General features: G+C 50.8%; 8 protein-coding genes across 8 annotated transcripts; 4 read left to right on the top strand and 4 right to left on the bottom strand.

Annotated features, from left to right (window-relative positions):
* Window positions 1-542: 542 nt before the first annotated feature.
* T310_2462 (Kinesin family protein (BimC)) lies at window positions 543-4,330 on the bottom strand (the record flags this gene model as incomplete). The annotated part of the gene is made up of 5 exons (XM_013474651.1): window positions 543-1,508; window positions 1,562-2,014; window positions 2,065-3,118; window positions 3,169-3,818; window positions 3,878-4,330. The coding sequence occupies 5 exons, from the start codon at window positions 4,328-4,330 to the stop codon at window positions 543-545; spliced, it is 3,576 nt and encodes a 1,191-aa protein (XP_013330105.1).
* Window positions 4,331-4,741: 411 nt separating this feature from the next.
* T310_2461 (UPF0183 domain protein) lies at window positions 4,742-6,369 on the top strand (the record flags this gene model as incomplete). Its single annotated transcript, XM_013474650.1, has 2 exons — window positions 4,742-4,749; window positions 4,935-6,369. 2 exons carry the CDS (start codon window positions 4,742-4,744, stop codon window positions 6,367-6,369), a joined length of 1,443 nt encoding a protein of 480 aa, XP_013330104.1.
* Window positions 6,370-6,739: 370 nt separating this feature from the next.
* On the top strand, window positions 6,740-9,775 carry T310_2460 (Isoleucine--tRNA ligase; the record flags this gene model as incomplete). Its single annotated transcript, XM_013474649.1, has 1 exon — window positions 6,740-9,775. The coding sequence occupies one exon, from the start codon at window positions 6,740-6,742 to the stop codon at window positions 9,773-9,775; it is 3,036 nt and encodes a 1,011-aa protein (XP_013330103.1).
* Window positions 9,776-10,534: 759 nt separating this feature from the next.
* On the bottom strand, window positions 10,535-11,682 carry T310_2459 (uncharacterized protein; the record flags this gene model as incomplete). Its single annotated transcript, XM_013474648.1, has 3 exons — window positions 10,535-10,572; window positions 10,632-10,692; window positions 11,206-11,682. 3 exons carry the CDS (start codon window positions 11,680-11,682, stop codon window positions 10,535-10,537), a joined length of 576 nt encoding a protein of 191 aa, XP_013330102.1.
* Window positions 11,683-13,188: 1,506 nt separating this feature from the next.
* Window positions 13,189-14,909, bottom strand: T310_2458 (uncharacterized protein; the record flags this gene model as incomplete). Its single annotated transcript, XM_013474647.1, has 3 exons — window positions 13,189-13,741; window positions 13,867-14,641; window positions 14,741-14,909. The coding sequence occupies 3 exons, from the start codon at window positions 14,907-14,909 to the stop codon at window positions 13,189-13,191; spliced, it is 1,497 nt and encodes a 498-aa protein (XP_013330101.1).
* A 1,554-nt stretch (window positions 14,910-16,463) lies between these two features.
* Window positions 16,464-17,431, bottom strand: T310_2457 (Ribosomal protein S5; the record flags this gene model as incomplete). Its single annotated transcript, XM_013474646.1, has 3 exons — window positions 16,464-16,721; window positions 16,774-17,031; window positions 17,168-17,431. The coding sequence occupies 3 exons, from the start codon at window positions 17,429-17,431 to the stop codon at window positions 16,464-16,466; spliced, it is 780 nt and encodes a 259-aa protein (XP_013330100.1).
* A 548-nt stretch (window positions 17,432-17,979) lies between these two features.
* T310_2456 (Integral membrane protein, Mpv17/PMP22 family) lies at window positions 17,980-18,780 on the top strand (the record flags this gene model as incomplete). Its single annotated transcript, XM_013474645.1, has 5 exons — window positions 17,980-17,990; window positions 18,049-18,103; window positions 18,161-18,266; window positions 18,340-18,645; window positions 18,743-18,780. 5 exons carry the CDS (start codon window positions 17,980-17,982, stop codon window positions 18,778-18,780), a joined length of 516 nt encoding a protein of 171 aa, XP_013330099.1.
* A 748-nt stretch (window positions 18,781-19,528) lies between these two features.
* Window positions 19,529-20,425, top strand: T310_2455 (Translation initiation factor 4E, mRNA-cap binding subunit; the record flags this gene model as incomplete). The annotated part of the gene is made up of 3 exons (XM_013474644.1): window positions 19,529-19,771; window positions 19,825-19,896; window positions 19,952-20,425. The coding sequence occupies 3 exons, from the start codon at window positions 19,529-19,531 to the stop codon at window positions 20,423-20,425; spliced, it is 789 nt and encodes a 262-aa protein (XP_013330098.1).
* Window positions 20,426-20,713: the final 288 nt, after the last annotated feature.

Genomic DNA, 20,713 nt, shown 5'->3' with positions numbered 1-20,713 from the left:
AGAAACAAACAAAACCGCAAACTGGAGGGTCCTTAGCAGTATTTCCTCTCTTGTGTCTACACCATGAATAATACATGACGAGAGACCCTCAATATGCCTATCATTTGTTTTTTATTTCATTGGGACGAATTATTATATGACAATATATCCGATTTAATAGATACCACTACTCCGTATGAGAGCAAACGTAGTACCTCCCAAAGAAAATGGTTTCGACTCGAACAATCAATTAAATAAATAATTAACTAATTAATGGACACCCAACTATCCCCAGCATGAAACCTTTGAAAATATTATTCTTTGAACGAGTGCATGCGCCAGAACCACCAGAAAGACCAAAAAGAAAAAAAAGGACTGTAATAATAATCCCCGCACCGTAATACTCCGTTTCCCTTCGACTTCCGACAAAAGAAAAAGACACAGAACGAGAGGCCTGATCTATTCAACAAGGGTATCTTATCTATCCAAGCAGACCAGCCAGAGACAAACAAAAAGCCCCAAGTTCAAACAGCAAGTAACAATGGTGAACGCTCGAAACTTCTCTACCCGGACGAGGGCCGATTTCTTAGCCGCCGTCCATGGTTAGGTCCCCCACCACTTGGCAGACTCAGTGGCATGGCATTTTCCCGCCCATCCGACAGCATCCCAGCAGCCATCCGACGTGTGATGATCTGGGGAAGCTTGCTCTCTGTGGTTGCCGGGGTGGAAAGGTGCTGTTTCTTCAGAGGTGGCGGTTCCATATCGTTATCCTTTTCTATGGGGGAGATAGCTTTTTCAGGGCTGGATTTCGATCCGGCCGGCAAGTCCGGAGAGCTGGAGTTGGCGCTAGAGTTGAGCGGTCTCGCGACGACGTTTATATCGACCTCCCTAAGTCCCGTGTTGGATGATGTGACTGCGGTGGTGGTAGGTTGGAGATTCCCTACCTCATCCTCAGCGTCATTGTATACCCGAGTTTTCGACGGTGATCCCAACAGCGGCCCCGGCTCCTCTCCATCCAGCGGCGACAGAGCAGGCGTCTTTGCCTGTCTCAGTTTCGCAATCAAAGTTTCATGTGATTCCGTTCGCGGCAGCACGGTAGGATACTCATAGCTGGTCCTTGGAGGAGTCGTACCGGTTGGCTTGTACTCCTTGAGCGGTGCATTCTCGATATTGGTTCGAAGCTCCGTGAGAGCGTTCCGGACATCTTCAGAGAATGGTGCCACAGATTCCTCAAGGACGTCCTTTTGCGGGAGAACATCATCCTGGAAGGTACGAACACGGTTGCCGAGACCGGTAAATCTATCTTGCAGAGCCGCGTATGACCCACGCACACTTGTGGTGAGTTCTTTTAGATTGTCCAGATGTCTCTCGTGATGGAGGCCATTTTGAGATCGTGCTTTCGTGACGAAGTCGTCAAGTGCTTCCATCTGCGAAGCCATGCCTTGCATCTGAGCATCCACAATCCGGACAGTCTCCTGGTGGACAGACTCTGTAGCCCTTTGGATCGATGCGTTGCGCTCGTCAAAAATCTGGAGATCGTTAGCGTCTCGTCAAGATAGATGTTTGCGTGCACAAATCTTACATTCCAATCTTTCTCCATCCTATTCTCGATAGTGTCCCGTGAGCTGGCTACCTCCTCAATAAGTTGATCCTCTCTACGGGTCCACTCCTTCATCCGCTCGTGGTACACGTTGCTGGCTTGCTCTAACATCTCCCCGGAAGACGCCATGTCTGATGTGATGCCGTCGACTCGGCTCTTTAGACGAGCGGCCTGTTTCTGTCCGGAATCTTCTATCAATAGCTTAATCTGGGACAGAAGATCCGCACGGTCAGCCTCAGCATTTTCGCGCTCCTCCTCCAGAGCTTGCTGCAGTCTGGTCGAAGCTACTTCGTTGGCTTCCATCGCCCGGCGATTTGCTTCCTGGAGCTGTGATCGCAGCTCGTTTACTTCGGCTTTTTGTGCCTCGAGATGCTCCATTATTCTCTCAAAGATGGCTTTGAAGTCTTGCCTAAGAGATGTGTAGGAAGAACGGAGCTGAAACAGTCAGTACCAGATTGCATCGATTAAGCCATCGGCCAGCTTACCTCTGTATGGAACTCGGTCAATTCACTAATAACCTCCTCGGATATCCGCTCTGCTGCTGCTGACAAACCGTTCAGCCCCTCTCCTACTTTCCCTTTGACCTCCTCCCGCAGGACCTTAATTTCTTCAAGAACCTCATTCATCTCATCGTGAGCCTTGGAGGTTTGCTCGCTCGCTCTGGTTTCCGCTTCATCCAACCGCGACGTATATTCGTTTAGCTCCGACTGGTTGGACTGCACATGATCGAGTTCCGATGCAACAAATTGACTGATCTTCTTAGACAAGTCTGCAACTAGACTCGAGTGCTGGGACTGAAAAGCCTCCATCCGGGCGTCAACAAGCTTGGTCACATCGATGACGTCTGCCGTCGAGGCTTCCCAAGTTTCACGATTCAACTTATGGAGATCAGACTTGCGACGCAATTTTGAGTGCAAGCCGTTTACATGTTCCACAGTTTGGTCCAATTTTGACAGCAGTTCCGTCCCGATGCCATAGAGTTGTTCTTCCGTGTCCTGGTGGGCTTTACGCAACATCTCCTCTTGTTCGAGCTGACGTTTCGTATCCCGCAGGACAATCTCGGTCTTCTCTAGTAGATCGTTTGTTTCCTCCAATTTGGCACGAGTCTCCTCGTTGTCTTTCTTCAAGTTGTTGAAGTTGCTCGTCAGAGTGAAAAGCTCCTGCACTTTGTTCCGAAGACTGGCTTCCATAGTTTCAATTTTCGCTCTCTGCTCTTCGGTGACAATTCTACGCGACTCGCTTTCGACTGTCAGCTCTTCATATGCCTCAGTCGTGAGGTAGACACCATTTCGATGCCTTGTCGCGATCAGCTCGCTCTTCAGTTTTTCGATTTCAGCAGTAAATTCACGAAGGAGAGTCTTCTTTGACATAGTGGAGTTTATCTGCGGCTTGTTGCGGATGTTCTTGGCCCTGAACGCATAGTCCAATGTTGAGATGGTCTCTTCTAGATTGCTTCGGGCCGGTGATATCGTAGCGATAATGCAGGTCTTTGTCTGTCCTCCCAAAGAATCTTGGAGCAATCGCGTGAGTTTCGACTCCCTGCTCGAGTTAGTGAACATCTTAGATACCATGCAAGTAGCACTCCGTACCTGTACGGAATATGAGAGCTCTTGTCCACCAGGGCGTTAATCACACGCCCCAATGTCAGCAAACTCTTATTGATGAGGCCTGCTTCAGCAGCACGTTTATTATCTGCTCCGCTTCGCTGAATGTTCTCACTGCCTGCAAGGTCGACCAGGTTCAGTTTGCCGGAACTGATGTACTCCTCGCCTGCCTCCGTGGTTCGCTTCACGTATGTTGTGATGGTAAAGATGGTGTGGCTTCGGGAACTCAAGTCGTTGCACTTGGTTGCAGCAACCTGGCGTCGATGGCTTCCGGTCTGCAGCAGCTTAATTCCGGCAGACGCAGAATCGATGTAGGTTTCCTCCATGCCCTGCACGAGGGTGCTACCATTGCTGCTACCTTTCTTGGGCTCGTTTTCATATATTTTCAATTTCGAATTCTCTTCAGGTGAGAGGAGGTCGCGCAATTCCTCGTTATACAGTTCTATAAAGGAACATTTCACGGTGTGTTCTGTCTCTTCCAGCTTGCGGAACAGTGCATACAGCACACGGGGAATTATGCCTGCGTTGTCAGAGAGAAGTCCCAATGTATCATTCATGTCTCCAGACATAGTATATGTCTTTCCCGTTCCGGTCTGGCCGTACGCAAAGATGGTACAGTTGTACCCAGAAAGCATCTAAGAAGTCATGATTAGTCAAGCGCAGCGCAGGGCCATGGTTGCAACTGAAGAAATACCTCGTTCAGCATGGGCGCGACAACATCCTCAAAGATAATCGCTTGGTCCGCCGCGGGCGAGAAGACTTTATCGAAATGGTAAGTCTTGTTGCTCACGGCATTGGGACCCATGGACAGTTCCACGGTCTTCCCTTTGACACCCTCTGTCGCGACAACGACGCCGCTATTTTCCTTGATCTCGCGCTCATTGCGCCCTCGACAGCGCACAACTACATGGATATTCGTGTCCTCACTCGTCGGGAGATCATACTCTCTATCTTTCCGCTTGGAACCGGCAACAGACTGGGTGCTCGGGGATCTCTGTACGCGCATCAGGTTGGCGTTCGCCGGCTTCAAGGGCTCAGCAGGTGACTCTGAGCGTTCTATTGTCGCAGAGGCCACACGCCGCGAAGGCTGGCGGATCGCGGTTCTTCTCGTCGCCGGCCCGGAGGCAGGCCGTTGCTGGCCCGGCATGGTATGACGTTGTAAACAACCGTGTTCTGGACAAGCTCCTGGTTTCGCACTGCACGCTGAATCCAACCAGGACAACAATTAAGTTGGCGGCGGGGGTGGACCTCGAAGGTGACCAGGAGCCCTGCTCGTGTTGCGAAGCTTGTGTTTGGGCGGATCAACAAGGGAAAAGGTAAACAAAGCCAAGCCTCGGCGAAGGCGGTGAGGAAAGCGGGCAGAATGTCATCGGATCCCCTCACATGATCATCTGCCGCATGACTGCATCAACGCCGACCGTCGCAAGAGCATTAATACCAAGAAGCAGGACTGACGATCGTGTTTCTCCGTTTGTAGTCGTGATTCTGGCAGTGCATATATGTTGTTTGGCCGCATTCCATCGGCTCATCGTCGACTCGGCAGTTCCCCCAGTCCGTCATGAGCAGGTAGCCTAAACCCGCATCCGCGATGTCAACCGCCAGGATGCCAGCGGCAGCCCAGGTCTTCCCTGGAAAGGGCCTGGGCTTTTTGAGCAAGTCTCCATCCTGATCTTGAGATACCAGTTGAAGGTGGCTGCTAACTGAATCGGCTGCTGGACAGCTCTGGGAAGCTCCCTTCACAATGTTCTTAGCCGTCTCAAGTCACATCCCCATACGTACCCCGCAATCGATGTTGCCTATTCCTCCACCGATCCGATCCATGAGCCGATCATTATACACCTGCCGTCGAACGGGTTGCGTCTTCGATTCGATGGCCCCGATCAGAGACTGCGGCTGATCGAAGTTCTGGACTTTTCAAAAATCCCGCTTATATACAAGAACCACGAAGTGGTCAAGAGCGTGAAACCCCAGGAGCAACCTGCCTCCCATGCCGGGCCCAGCTTCCGTCACGTCTACAATCGTTTGTTTGGACCTTCCTACCCAGGAGAGTATATTCCGCCGGCGGATCACTCCCCATATGGGACTTATGTTCTGTCATACCCTGGTATTGCATTTTCCTTTCCCTTACTAGACTCAGCATGGTCAGACCAATGTGACTTTGTAGCATTGCTGTCGTCCTCCGCAGCATCTCCCGCCACCTCCATGGCCATTTTCCAAGGCTCTTCCTGGTCTGAAGCCCGCACTCGCCTGTTCACCGCACCTCCACACTATCCGCGCTCTCCAGCGTTAATTGGAAAGGGCAGAGACGCTGTTCCGGACGAGATAGAAGAGGTTAGGGTTCTAGGAGCGGGAAAAATAGAACTGATACGACGATCCAGTCCCCCGTTCTGCATCACGCTCTCAGAAACGACTCCGCAAGATCTGATCGCGGAGTTAGGCCCACCTGACGCTATATACCGCAAGAATGACCGCCGTATATCAATTCATGGCGCTGCTGGTGTCGCGCGTCCGCGCCCGATAAGTCCCTCTCCAGGTCGTGGCATGGATACCCCGGATACCGATCAGTCGTCGAATAATAGCATCACGGACGATTCGGATGATGAGATTTCTCCCGCCGCCGATGTCGACCCGTCGTCTCTACCCACTGAATGTTTCTTCAACTACTTCCACCACGGCTTCGACGCCTTTATTTCCTACCCCACCACTCCAGGCCCTGCGTTTCCAGGCTCCGATCTTCCAGACCCGTCGCCCCCACCTTCCTCATCTCACTTGACTGTCACCAAACTGATCGTCCACGGCAATGTACCGGGGTCGTATCCTTTTAACCGCCATCGGCGGAGCCGCTGGAAGATCCTGTTGGATTCTTCGGGCGACTGTCTGACATCCGAAACGCACTATGATGAGGTCTCCCGACGGCTCAAGGAGGTATGGAAAGGTTCTTACGCGAATGCCGCGGAGGAAAAGGCCCTCCAGCGGGGGATGGTTCTCAACCGAGGTTGGGGGGACAGTCCAGAGAGCAGCGTCGAATTCCTTGGCGGCTGGGAAGACAGTGCAGGAAAACACCGGTCGGCATCAGCTGGTCAGGATAGCGGCCATGGATTAGGCAATACAGAGTTATTTGGATTTCCCGGACTGTTGTTTGAGGTGTTGAAGAACGGGGCAGTCAGCTGCATGACAGTTTATTAGGCGTCTTCACGGATGGGTATTGGAATTCTAGGACTCTTGGAGTCTGGTTATGTGTTTTTGTTTCTCCTTTGGACTAATCATTCATGGATACCTACCTACACATCATAGTTTATAGTTTGATGCTACCATCTGAATGGAATTATCTCTCGATGTAGAGGCGTAATCTATTGTTGTATTGTTCTTACCGATGAAACTCATTTTGGGCCATTGCCGTAGCGCGTAGACGGTAATATCGCGTAATCTTACCCGCGTCATGCATTTTCTCGGAGCATCTTGAAAACCATCAATCAATAATCATCACTGCAGTGAGGACCACTCCCTCAATTCGAGCAACACGCGAGCCAGAGGCAGGATATGCTGCAGCGGTAGCATGCCGGAACTGCCGCAATCGCTCACGCGGTCCTGGTCGTCGACACTCAAACTACCCAAGTCGACGTTTCCGGCTCGCGTGTCCCTCGCCGATCAGGCGAAATATCTGCGACGATGTACTGACGACCTGTACGCATGGCAGCGGTCTGCCAGGCCTGCAGACCGGACCTTCGTCCTTCACGATGGCCCCCCTTATGCGAATGGCGAGCTCCACATCGGACACGCGCTGAACAAGATTCTGAAGGACATCATATGCCGCGTGCAGCTGGCACGAGGAAGAAGGGTCAATTATGTGCCGGGGTGGGATTGCCATGGGCTGCCCATTGAGCTCAAAGCGCTGCAGGCTCAGAAAGAGTTGGGTGAGCTGAAAGGCACAGCCGGCGCTGCGGTGATCCGGAAAGCTGCGCGAGAGCTGGCGGAGAGAACTGTTGCGGAGCAAATGAAGGGTTTCCGCGGCTGGGCTATCATGGGAGATTGGGAGGGTCATTGGAAGACAATGGACAAGGGCTTTGAAATGAAGCAGCTGGCGGTGTTTCGGGAGATGGTGGACAGAGGTCTGATATATCGAAGATTCAAGCCTGTCTACTGGTCGCCGTCAACGGGCACAGCACTCGCGGAGGCAGAACTGGAATATAAGGACGACCATGTGTCAACTGCAGCCCTCGTCAAGTTCCCGCTTGTCACAGTTCCATTACAATTGAAGGATAACGCGTCAGTGGATCTTACAAAGCTGAGTGCCGTTATCTGGACCACTACTCCCTGGACGCTTCCTGCTAATGCCGCTATTGCGGTTAGCGACTCGCTCGAGTACATGGTTGTCCACTCCGACAGACACGGCCAGCTACTCATCGCGAAATCTCGTTTGGAGTATCTCCAGGAAATGTTGAGAGAAGAGCTTCCTGTTATTGTGCCATCCATTCCGGGTTCTGAGCTACAGGGTCAAACGACTTACAGGCCTCTGTTCCAACGACCGGGTATCGAGGAACAGCCGATCATTGCAGCGGATTTTGTTACGGCCGATTCGGGGTCCGGACTGGTCCATTGCGCTCCAGGTCATGGCATGGAGGATTATGAAGCCTGTCTTGCTCACGGAATTCCCGCGTTCGCTCCAGTCAACGATGAGGGCAGGTTCACGGACAAGGCAATGCCTAGTGACCCAGCTAGACTAAGTGGGAAGAGTGTCCTGGAAGATGGGAACGCTGCTGTCCTGGAGTACGTTGAATCGGAAGGCCGGCTGCTCACCAAGCATCGATACCAACACAAGTATCCCTATGACTGGCGATCCAAGCGTCCTATCATTATCCGTGCTACCGAGCAGTGGTTCGCTGATGTGGCCGACATCCGGGAAGCTGCCGTGGCGGCATTGGAAGATGTGCGCTTCATTCCCTCTTCCGGCAAACTGCGACTAGAAAGCTTTGTGAAGAACCGGAGTGAGTGGTGCATCTCCCGTCAACGTGCGTGGGGTGTCCCTATTCCAGCCCTTTACCACCGCGGGACAGGTGAGGCTGTCTTGACGAAGGAGAGCGTGTCACATATTATGAGCGTGATCGAAGAGCGTGGTATCGACGCTTGGTGGACGGATGACCCAGACGATCCAGCATGGATACCTGCTTCACTCCAACAGTCTTCTTCGCCGGGCTACCGACGGGGCACTGATACTATGGATGTGTGGTTTGACAGTGGGACCAGTTGGACCCAGATAGAGGACGCGTCTCCTGGACGTGACCGCCCTGCAGATGTCTATCTTGAAGGAACGGATCAGCACCGAGGATGGTTCCAATCGGGGCTACTGACATACATCGCCCACCAGCTCGCTTCAGATATGACCAAGGTGCCAAAGGCGCCGTTCAAGCACCTTATCACCCATGGCTTTACTCTGGACCAAGATGCGCGCAAGATGAGCAAGTCCATTGGTAACGTCATCCACCCGGATGCCATCATGGATGGAACCCTTCTACCTCCTCTGAAACAGAAGAAAGGCAAAGGTAAGAACCAAGCGCAATCCACCGGCCCGGTTTACGATGCACTCGGGCCGGATGCGCTTCGCCTCTGGGTCGCAAGCAGCGATTACACTCGGGACGTAATGATCGGCCAGCAGGTGCTCCAGACAGTTCACACTAGCCTGCATAAGTACCGCGTGACGTTCAAGCTCTTGCTGGGTGCCTTGGGAGACTTTGATGCGAGCAAGGTTCGTCCGTACCAGGATCTGCATAAAATCGACCGTATCGCGCTCTTGCACCTGGCGAATCTGGTCGACACGTGCCGGAACGCGTGTGACAATTTCGAGTTCTACAAGGCTGTCAATGCCCTGAACCGATGGGCACATCTCGAATTCTCGGCGTTCTACATGGAAACGATCAAGGACCGGCTCTACACAGAAGCTGAAGATAGCCCGAGCAGGCGGGCGGCACAGACGACCCTTTATCACATCTATAATTACTTGCAGGAGGTGCTGGCTCCCATTACTCCCATGCTCATTGAGGAGTCCTGGGAACACGCCCCCGCAGTGATCAAGGATCAATGTGAACATCCTCTCAGACGCATCGCAGCTGTGCCACCATCTGAATGGCACAACGACGCTCTCGAAAAAGATTTCCTTGATCTAATGGCCGTCAATTCCGTCATCAAGGCTGTGCAAGAGAAGGCTCGGTCTAAGAAAGAAATGGGCTCGTCGCTGCAGTCATTTATTCACATCTGGGTCCCTGAGAAGACTGTTGACGAGTCCGTCTTTCACCGGTACCTCGATGAACTCCCCGACTTCTTCGTCGTGTCCTCAGTGACGCTCAGCGCGCAGGGCGAACCAGGGCCGGCGAACATGTCCAAGGCGGAATGGAGTTACACCGAAGAGTTTGAGCTACCGAATGGACAGAAGGGGACTGTCAGTGTTTATGCACCACTGGACCCGAAATGTCCTCGGTGCTGGAGATATGTGGTGCCGGAGCCGGCGCCGAACGAAGACGGACTCTGTGAGCGATGTGAGGATGTAGTCCGGGCGCTTGATGCCTCAACACTTGAAACCACGCCTACGGAGCAGTAGTCAGCTGCTCAGATATATATGCCCCCATACCAGTTATATCTTGTAACATAGACTGTACAATAGCGTGGAATATTAGGAGCTGCTTTTTCTTTTCACAGACTTCCTAGGAAACCTATTATGAGTAATGATCGAATTAAATCCTTTTTGCGTCCGCGTATCCTGACCAATGACGAATATACAATGACTTTACCATCCAGTTTTTTATATGTAGACATAGTAAACCACCCCGTCATATTTTAGAGTACAGACCGAAACAAGGCAGAGACGTTGAGTACGAGGAGCATTTTCTGCCCATAAGTCACTATCGTAAGCTTGTTGCCACATCTGTTATCAGGCTGGTAGCTGCGTGGTTTATCTTGTCGAGATTCACTTCTTTTCTCCATGGCTGGTAAACTCCCGATTGGCCCGTCCAACACGTCAACAGCGTAACGATGACGATGACAGCAGTCTGGGCAATACCTCTGCCATTCTCCTCGATTGATAAAGCAGATGAATTATCGCGAGATGCGGGGCCTGCGTCTGGTCATTCTCCGTGCGTTGTGGGGTTTGGGCCCTGCGCAAATCAATCAAATCCTCTTCTGCAGCGCTGGTCTGCAAATTTCATCCATTTGGCTGAAATCAGAATGAAGGCTGCCTAGGTAGACAGATACTGGCCACGATTTCCAATAGGCAGGGCTTCTCGGTGCTCTGAATAGCCAATCCAGTGGGAGAAGAGGTTCCACAGGCCAGACAAATGTCATAGGGGTGCAGTACATGTCGTCATCGAGGATAAGAGGATGAGGAGGTGGAAGAGGACCCTGGTCAAGAGGTAATATTTAACTATTATTCATGGGGAGCTATTCAGTTCTTATCTCACCTTCTGCCGCAAGCAAAAATATAATAATAGTATCATCGTTATCATAATAAAATATCATTTCCTGCATAACACTAGTACTGTATGGTTTCTTATTTCCGCACTTGAGCTTTATTCAGATTCTTCGACAAACTCAACACTCCACGGTTCTGGATAGAGAAGAGTCAGCGAGAAAGTAACAGCATCAGCAACAATGGTCAATCACACCGCGGTCATTCCGCCACCCGTTCCTACATCCAGTGTTGGTCCTGTTCCTACTGTGATTCCTGGGGATACTCCTGTCTTCCAGCATATTCATGACACCGGCAAGCGCACGTTATGGTAAGCTTGATATCATCCCTGCAACAAGTCTCGAATCAGTACTCAGATGTCTTAAATGCAGGGTTGTGGTCGTGCTCATGGGAATCTCTTCCCTCTGCTTCTATGTCCTGGCCTCCCGGGTCCAAGTGGTACGTTCGAAGCTCTAGTAAAACGAAAATGAGGGCAACAAAAAAACTGACATGAGAGCGTGTTTCAGCAAAAACGCTTATTCCACATCCTGACTTCCCTGATCACGACCATCTCCTTCCTCGCTTACCTGGCCATGGCCACAGGGGATGGCATCGCCTGGAAGTACGCCTGCACGCATGAATCCCACCGCCATGTCCCCGACACGAAGCAGGAGTACCTCCGGCAGGTGTTCTGGGCTCGCTACGTCAACTGGACGCTGACGAACCCGCTCATCATCATCAATCTGGCCCTGGTGGCTGGCATGAACGGTGCCAACCTCCTCGTGGCCATCTCTGCGGACCTGATCATGTTCGTCTCCGGCCTCATCGCCACGTTTGCGCGCCACGAACGCCGCTGGGTCTGGTACACCATCACCTGCACTGCCTACATGACCCTCATCTACCAGATCACTGTCAATGGCGGGCGCGCCAGCACCAACCGAACTCACCAGACTCAGAGGTTCTTCACCTCGTTTTCGGGCGCAACCTTGCTTGTGATGGTGCTCTATCCAATGTGCGTAGCTTTGAGTTTTCCTCTGCATTGAGCGGTTCTGGATGCTTTCCATGCTTACTGACACAATACCCAGCATCCTTGCGGCCTCTCCTCTCGCTCACAGAATCACTCTAGACTCGGAGACCGTTGTCTGGGCGATCCTCGACATCTTGACGCAAGCGGTTTTCGGATTCTGGCTTCTGCTCACCCACGACAGCAGGGAAGCAGGGTATGCTCAACCAATCCCCTCCCTTTTTAGCCCAGAGATGTCCTACTGACAGCGATGCCAGGACGCTCTACGTGGATGGTTTCTGGTCACATGGCCATGGCAATGAGGGTGCAATCCGCGTTGGTGAGCATGAAGGGGCTTAAATGTCAAGATCAGTCCACTCAGTCCTCATTCGCGGTGATTCTCGAGACGTCAGACCAACTGGTGCGAGGACGAAAGATCGTACCAGGATGGTAGGGAGAGTTGAAGATGAAAAAGTAACCAGGGGGTGTGGGTTGGAAAAGCGTAAATAATCAAATTGTATAATTCGAAGTTCATGGTTAGGGTTAATCCGTTCAGCTTTTGCACGATAAGAGGCCAAATCATGACGAATTCTGTCGTGAACGACTATGTGGAGTGGACAAGTGGGATCAAACTGTTGTTGCTGATGATATATACACTTAGATCTACATTAATTTTATATGACACACTGGTCCAAATTCAGAATACTTGATTCTGATATTTATAAATTGAATCTGAGTTGTGAGACAACCGTTGACCCAATAACCTCCCTTTGTGCCAATGTAGGTTTCCTTTCTCTATCTCTTTGGCTGTTCATAGATAATTAAAAACCTCTGCTATTGACTACAGCATTACAAATAGAGATGGTACTACCGATAATACTCTGTACAACACAGTCCTAGAGGAGACAGTTTTACCAAAACAAAACAAAAAAGAAATAAATAAGTGTAAGTTTTCTTGAATTTCATTGGCCGAGGCATTTTCTCCACAAGGTCATCGTCCAATAATATTGGAATCCACGAGGATTTTGACCAATAATGAATTTCGAAAATATCTTTAAAAAACGAGAGAGAATATCGACAGCGGTCGGAAGCCATGATGTTTGTTCTATGTTCTTTCTGGACGGAACATCTCGTCAAGCTTCTGGTTCTGGTCCGTCGGTAAGAGCCGTCAGCTGAGCTTTATTATCTTTTTTTTTCAGGCGTCATTTGTTTTTTTTTTACTTATTTTTATCTATGCGTTGGTTTATTTTTATTTTTAACCTGAGCGGCAGTAAGCAGTAGTCGGAAGTTGCCCATCACGTGGAAGATACCATTCAAAGCATGACTTTTTTACCACCAGGAAAGTTACTCTGTACAAACAACAAGCAGAATGCAGTCCACCCAGATAATCATAACCCAACTCCGTCCTTTTGTCCCTGCAGCATTTTCATTTTTCGTAAAAAAAAAGCAAAAAGGAAAGAAAAGAAAAAAAGAGAAGAGACTAGTAATAATTACGTGATCCACCCGTTGATTGCGGTCGAATATGATGATGGCGGTAGATCGCGGAATCTTCCGTGTCTTTTTTTATTCACTTCTTGCCAAACACGCTGATACGTTTCTTCCTCTGCTTCTTCTTGTCATCGACATCTTCTCCTTTGTTGCCTTCATCCCCGTTGTTGTTGTTGTTGTTGCCAGCATCTCCTGCATCATACACAGGTTTCTTCCCCGTGGTGTTATCTTTGCTGTGATAAAGGCGTTCGGCCACCTTTTTGCCGCCCTTCAGCTGGACCAGCTTGAGCTGCTCTTTGAGATTCACAAAGACGCCGGTCTTGGCCCGTTCGGGAGGCTTGGGGGCTGACTTCGGGAACTCAATCGAGACTCTTCCTGTCATGGTCTTGGGGAGGTAGAAACCCGCGTCGATGCAGTCGGTCAAAGTGATCTTGTTGAGACGCTCGGGGTCGAACCAGAAGTGAAAAGGGAAAGCGTCGACGACGAAGCCTCGCAGGGTCAGGTTGACAATCGACAGCTGCCAGACGGTCGAGTCCATCATGCCAGCGCGCAGCTTCGCTTTCTCTATGGCTCGATTGTCAAAGTACTCTCCTTCACCGAGATCTTCGTGGAGAGATCCGTTGCCATCACCACTGTAGAAAGAGATGGTGAGAAAAATGGTTAGCATGACGTCAAACTAAATGGTCTGACTTCTTTTGTGCTGGTTGAACAAAACCTGGGAGGGAGGGAAGGTTTTTCAAGTTCACTTGACACTCACAAGTCATCCCAATGATCGTTAGCTCTCACGCGAGGGGCCCAATCACCCCTGATCCATGGCCAGTTCAAGTGACTCTCAATGCGTGGTTCGAGTGCCATCTCAAGAACGAGGGTTTCCAGGTTGTGATTGAGCCAAGCAGCCTGCCAGATGTATTTCTGGTATGACTGCATCATGCCAGTGAGCTTGAGAACGCGCAGGTTGCGGAACGAGCAGAGCGGCTTGAGCTCCTCGACGCTGAGCATATTTTTCTCGTCACTGCTGTTTTCAGTATTGGGCCAGAAAAGATCGATCCACAGCTCTTGCTGCTCAGACTTCAGCTCCATCCAGGCTGAGCCTCCCTTGAACTCAGTAGCCGGATTTTGCAAGGTTCCTTTTGGATAGTCCTGGGCTTTGGTACTGCCCGGCAACAGAGTCCTGAGCTTCATCCGGCGGGTACTGAGGAGCATGGCGTTACCTCCACTGGAAGATTGGAGAGAGGCCTTCTGCTTGGTCGAGGATGATGGAAGGGGAGAAGGCGATGGCGGGGGCGAACGAATGCGGCCTTTCGAACCAAAAGAGAAGACGCGTCTGCCAAACATCTGCTGCCTCTGAGGCGGGCCCTGTGAGCTGGCGTTTTGGAGGTAGTGCCAGTCGCCCGAATTGGAGCGACGGCGCCTCTGCAGTTTCGCCCTGGACACGTCCGTCTCGCTCTTGACGCGTTTGAGCGGTTTGATGGATTTGAGATCAGTCAAGCTCTTCAGGCGCGTCAAGACCCTGGCGCTTCTTGGGCTTGAATCTGCATCAAAAAAGAAAAACAAAAATAATCTAGTCAGCATGTCTTGCTAATAACTTTCTAATGTGAGTCTGTCTGCTTCCTGAGTATGCTTATACTGACCAGCAAAGGGATCCGCGTCCAGAAAAGCCATCTTGGCCTTCTTTTCTTCCCATTCTTTCTTGATCTTCTCCTTCTCCTCTTCCATCTGCTGCTTCCTGAGTTCATGCTGCATCTTCCAAAAGGCAGCTCCCCTCAGGGCCGCCGGCTCCTGAGACTCAGAGCTTTCCATTTCTGGTGGTTTGCTCTTGCTCACTCTTGCACACCACAGAAGAGGTCTTGTTTGGAGGATGGTGTCATCCAGACACGTGTGTGAGAGTCAAGATCCACGTGAGAGATGAAGGAGAAGATTTTTTTTTTATCCAGCGTGTTTTTCTGTTTGTTTGATACTGTCACTGCAAGACCCGCTTAGGCTGCTCGGCGAGGGGGGTATGTCACTGTTCTTCATGCCCCTTCTCAGCGAGGAGCCTGTGGTGAGGTCCAGAATGCATGGTACACACATCTCTGGTGCATGTTCCATGGGTTTTGCATGAATGAAAGAGCTGGAAGAGGGAGAGCTATTATTAGACTTCCTTTGACCTTTGAGCGAACTCTAAGTTCAGGGGCTGGGGCTGGGCTGGCTCTTTATCTGCAGAGACTGGGATCGTCCCATCTTTCTTAAGTATAAAAAAAGAAGACCTCCCAGCTATGCTCACAGAGGATCATACAATCTGAACGTGGACTTAGATGGGTTGATGTTCACTTCAGTATTGCTTCATAATGCACGCTGTCATTGCCATCTATCTATATTTCTTTTACGATTCCAGAAAAGAACCCAGAAGGAGGCCTTGTAGTCTGGTCTGTACCATTGCGCTTCTCATTGTCCATGTTCATGGTTCTATTTACTGAGAAAAACTGGACTCGAACAGTGCAGCAATGCCTACAAAGCATCTCGTCCTTTCCTCTTCTGATAGGACTGACGAGGTATTTCACTGCCGTGTGTATGCCTGGAGAGCATGCATTATATGTATGCTCCGTATTTATTATCGAAGCGAATGGCTCGCATAGACGGCCTACTTGCCTACCTTGGCAGTTATATTCATTTACTCTTGAAGATGTCTTCCCACCGCACTCCTAAGGTAATACCAAGAGACAACCTAAAGGAGGATTCAAAATTCAGAAGAAAAAAAAAGCCGACTTGACAGTACCAGGGAGAAGTTATGATGACTTTGTGGTTGTTTTAATAGCCATCTCATGCAATAGTATTTGTCAATATTTATTGGTGGTAGCTACCTGGATAGTTTAATCGGTGCATATCTCCGTTTATGGAGAAAATATATATATTCAGGAAAATTCGCATATACTAATTTCAAATGCATATCTGCGGTGCTCGCAGGCCTCAAATCTCTTGTCTTCTATCATACACTGACGGAACGATGAGAAAGAAGGCATTCAGAGGTCGTATCGTATCTGTCACAGCGAGCGGGACGGACAGGACAATGCTAACCTTCTTTCGGACGAATCTTCTGTCTCGGGACTAAAAAGTCCGTCCGAAATAGGTATCAAGTATAATAACAAATAGGGCAATGATTTCGGATCGGACTTCATTTTTCTGGCTTCATGCTAACTAGCCTGGCATACGCGTAAACCGTAGTAGAAGTCATTTAGAAGTCATTTTATTTTTGGAGGTTTCTCTGATCCGCCCAGCCTCGGATGAAAAACAGCTCGGTGGAAAAAAAATGTCTTAGGAATGATGAAAACAGGTCATGCTCCAGCCATTAAAAAAGACAATGCCATTTCTCCCAGCCTAATATCTCTTTCCCTCACGCAGGACGTCAGAAAACTCCTCCAACGGGCTCCGGTTGAGCTTGGTCTCCTTCCACAAGTTGGGGGTCAGGAAGCCGTAAGTGTTGCCGACGGCCATGAAGGTGGCCTTGAGCGTGTTCTCAAGGGTCTTGGTCGAACCGGAAGAGGAAGTGTAGGCGTCCTGGACACCGGCGAGCTGAAGGAGACGCTTGACAGCGGGAGAGGCAACGAGACCAGTACCACGGGGGGCAGGGATCAGCTGATACAGAGTCAGTATATAGATAACCACACATTCGATCACCGACACATACTCTGACAGTGACGGAACCACACTTTCCGCTCTGCTTGGTGGGCAGAGAGTGAGGCTCACCGAGGTTGGTACCCCAGTAACCTCTCCGGATGGGCAGAACGCTGAGCTTGGCAATGATAATGGCGGCGCGGATAGCAGTCGCGACTTCCTTGGAGGTCTTGATTCCGAGACCGACGTGGCCCTCACCGTCACCAATAACAACGATGGCCTTGAAACGGGTACGCTGACCGGCACGGGTCTGCTTCTGCACGGGTTTGATCTGTTGAAATGGACCATCAGCACAAGCCCGTCCCATATCCAATTTGATTTCGTTCAAGTTCCAATCTCTCCTGCGATCTGTCGCTTCCCGTGCCTCCCATCCATCCGCCGCGTTTTCCATAAAAATCTGTCCGTACCTTCATGACCTCATCCTTGAGCTTGGGCAGGAACCAGTCGACAATCTGGTACTCCTTGATGGGCAGAGAGTGCAGGTAGATCTGCTCAATGCTCTGGATCTTTCCAGCCTTCACCAGACGGCCCAGCTTCGTGACGGGCTGCCATTCCTTCTCCTCGCTCTTTGCGCCGCCGCGACGGCCACGACGACCACGGCCGCGAGCCCGGTCACCACCACGGTCGCCGCGCGAACCGAATCCTCCACGACCACGAGTAGCGTCAGCCATGATTGCTAGATCTGGCGATTGAAGACGGAAGAAGGACGGCGGGAAGGAGGGGGTGTCGTTGAGGAGTTGTCGACGTCGAGGTTGTCCTCTCGCAATACAGAGGTGTGCCGCGGCGCACTAGGAAATTTCCCTTGGGGTGGGCTAAGCGAGCGGAAAGCCCTAAGTGCAGATGCCCTACACCCTAAAACCTAAAAAGACCTAAACGGGGAGCGGGCGAGACCCGTAAAAGGGGCATGTCAGGTGACCCGGCCGCAACTCACGTGGGTACACACCGAGCGAGGCGCGCTTCGCGGTGAACCTAATTGGGCAATCTCGGCCAATTGTTCCACCACAGCTCCCCGTCTCTCGAGCGGCAGATTCCCTAGCTTGGCAGCTCCGCTGGGACAGGTCGAACAGTACGGAGTATAATTATCAGAATGCGCAGGCCGCCATCATGGCGCCAACAGCTCCCGTTTCTTCCTCTGTATCGCGGCAGTTTCTTCCCTCTTCGTATTCGACGAGCAATCGCCTGATCCTTCTCTCCTCTTGATAACTAGTCATCCACCACAATGTTGCGGTGGTACGTGCCGATTTGATAGTGATCCCTGGGACAATGATGAAAACTAAGTTTTCGCCAGGTATCAGACAAAGCTGGCCGCGCGGCCACTGCTCACCCCGAGCATTACGACGGCAGTAAGTTCCTATGTCCTGTCTACATGTCGTTTATCGTGTCTTTCTGACCTTTTTCAGGCGCTGTTTGGAGCTGGCGATGTTCTTGCTCAGCAGCTCGTCGACCGAAAGGGCTTTGATAAGCACGACTACGCCCGGACGGGCCGCATGGTCATGTACGGAGGAGGTATGCTTGTTTCTCCTTTTCGTATTTTTTGCATAATTATCCCAATATAATGTCTAACTTCATCTCTTTACAGCGATCTTCGGACCCGCTGCCACAACCTGGTATGGCATCCTCCAGCGCAACATCGTCCTGAAGAGTACTGCTGCCACCATCGTCGCTCGTGTCGCTGCCGATCAGGCCCTCTTCACGCCTACACACCTTTTCTGCTTCCTGTCTTCCATGTCTATCCTGGAAGGCAATGACCCGATCGAAAAGTTGCAGAAGTCGTTTTGGCCGACATACAGGGCCAACCTGACACTGTGGCCGGCGGTGCAATTGGCCAATTTCTCGATCGTGCCTTTGGAACACCGGGTCCTGGTGGTCAATCTCGTCAGCTTGGGTAAGTCAGGTGGACATTCATTATGGGGCTGTAGAGGAGGCTGCAGGGCTCAAAACTGCGATGCTGTGAGCTGTTACTAACGTGGTTATTTTAATAGGCTGGAATTGCTTCTTGAGCTTGGTCAACAGCAAGTGAATCGTCTTCTCGAGGTCTACGTTGTCTTCTTTTAGGTTTTAGATTTTTTGGACACATAGACGGATGCTGGTTCGGACGGGCTTTTATAGATACCTATAGATCGCATGGGAATACAGATGACTACTTTGCTTGTCTTGGGTTAGCGGTCCTGTACTTTTAATAATTCGCGGTCTGCTTGTGCTGTATGTTATTTTTTCCCAATACATAATTAATTTCCTCCTTCCAGAAAACCTCTTTAATTCCAGCGACATGTTTGCTGTACAAGACTACAAAATGTAGTGAATTTCTGTGATAGTGGATTTTAGCGGAGTCGGTTGGTTAGGTACCAAGCGGTGCGGGTCGGAGGCGGGACCAGTCGCAACCCTGGATGGAGAGGTGTGTGGCTAAAAACAGAAAAGTTGCACTTCGAACGACATCTCCAAACGCCCGAATCCTCACTTCCTCACTTCAGAGACAGCGCAGAATCCTCCTTGCCACCGAGAGTCTGGCCTTAAATCTGCCTGGAGCAGAGACAGCTGTCGCCATCTATCCGAGACAGCTCACCCTTTCCTTTTATTCACTGAAGAAAGGCCTGTCGTTGGCTCTTTCCGCAGATTTCGCCGCAAAATAAAAATCTCCTTCCCACCGATTGACTTCGCCTCCGCATTCGCCTCAACATCTCGACACACCCTCTTTGCGGAGAAGCGACCATTCTTGTGATAACTACGTCTGATACACTTTAGCCTCATCTCAGAGATCCTCGTTCATCATGGCTGAGGCCACGGAGAACGGCCACCCGCCCGTTCAGGACGAAAACACCGCACCTGAGACCACGCAGGAGCAGCAGCAGCAGCAGCAGCAGCAGCAGCAGCAGCAGAACGAAGAGAATGAGGAGAAGAAGGACACAAATGGAGAGATGATCACTGTCTTTCACGACCCAGAACACTTCAACGTCAAGCATCCTTTGATGCATGAGTGGACACTGTGGTTTACCAAGCCCCCCAGTGGCAAGGTAAGAGTTTCCGTGACTTGTTATCATTACCATTGCTGACAGTATGGTGGTAGGGTGACAACTGGAATGATCTGCTGAAGGAAGTCGTCACATTCGGTTCGGTGGAGGAGTTCTGGGGCATCTACGTAAGTAGCCATGATGCTTTCACCGGTACTTGTCGACGTCTACTAACATGCGCAGAACAACATCACACCAACCTCTGAGCTTGGACTGAAAGCCGACTACCACCTCTTTAAGAAGGGCGTACGACCAGAGTGGGAGGACCAGCAAAACAAACACGGTGGCAAATGGTCTTACTCGTTCAAGGACAAGAAGTCGGTGCCGATCGATGATCTTTGGTTGCACGCTCAGCTGGCTGCCATTGGCGAGACTCTTGAGAACGATGACGACAATGAAGTCATGGGTGTCGTGGTCAACGTTCGCAAGGGCTTCTACCGTATCGGTTTGTGGACCCGGACTGTGGGCAAGAGCATCCCCGGTGACAAGTTCAATGAGGGCCGCTCGGCCGCGAAGGGCAAGGAAGTTTTGGAGAACATTGGACGGAGATTCAAGGAAGTTCTGCGGCTGAAAGATACGGATGTTGTTGAGTTCTCTGGCCACACCGACAGCGCGCACAGTGGCAGTACGAGGGCAAAGGCCAAATACACTGTCTAAGGCAGCAAGAAGATGCGCGCATATTTTTCAACTCAATCGGGGGAGAAAATATGGGAGGACTATGGGATGGAAACTGGGAAATAAAGGGGAATTATTATACCATGGGATGATCACCGGGGGAAGGCGAATCATCGCGACGTTGAATTTTTGTTCTGGGCACTGGCGTTCGCCACGGGTCCTTCATTCGGTGGGTCATTTTCTTTTACGGCGAGAGCATGTATGTTACGCATTTCATATTATGAACTGATACGCGCAGAACTCTTGTTCCCCTTGTCGTATTTTGATTGT

The sequence above is a fragment of the Rasamsonia emersonii genome (genome assembly GCF_000968595.1).
Source record: "Rasamsonia emersonii CBS 393.64 chromosome Unknown ctg1118621760030, whole genome shotgun sequence".
NCBI classification, from domain to species: Eukaryota; Fungi; Ascomycota; class Eurotiomycetes; order Eurotiales; family Trichocomaceae; genus Rasamsonia; species Rasamsonia emersonii.
The sequence above is the reverse complement of the archived record's forward strand: the minus strand, read 5'-3'. Positions and strand labels throughout refer to the sequence as shown.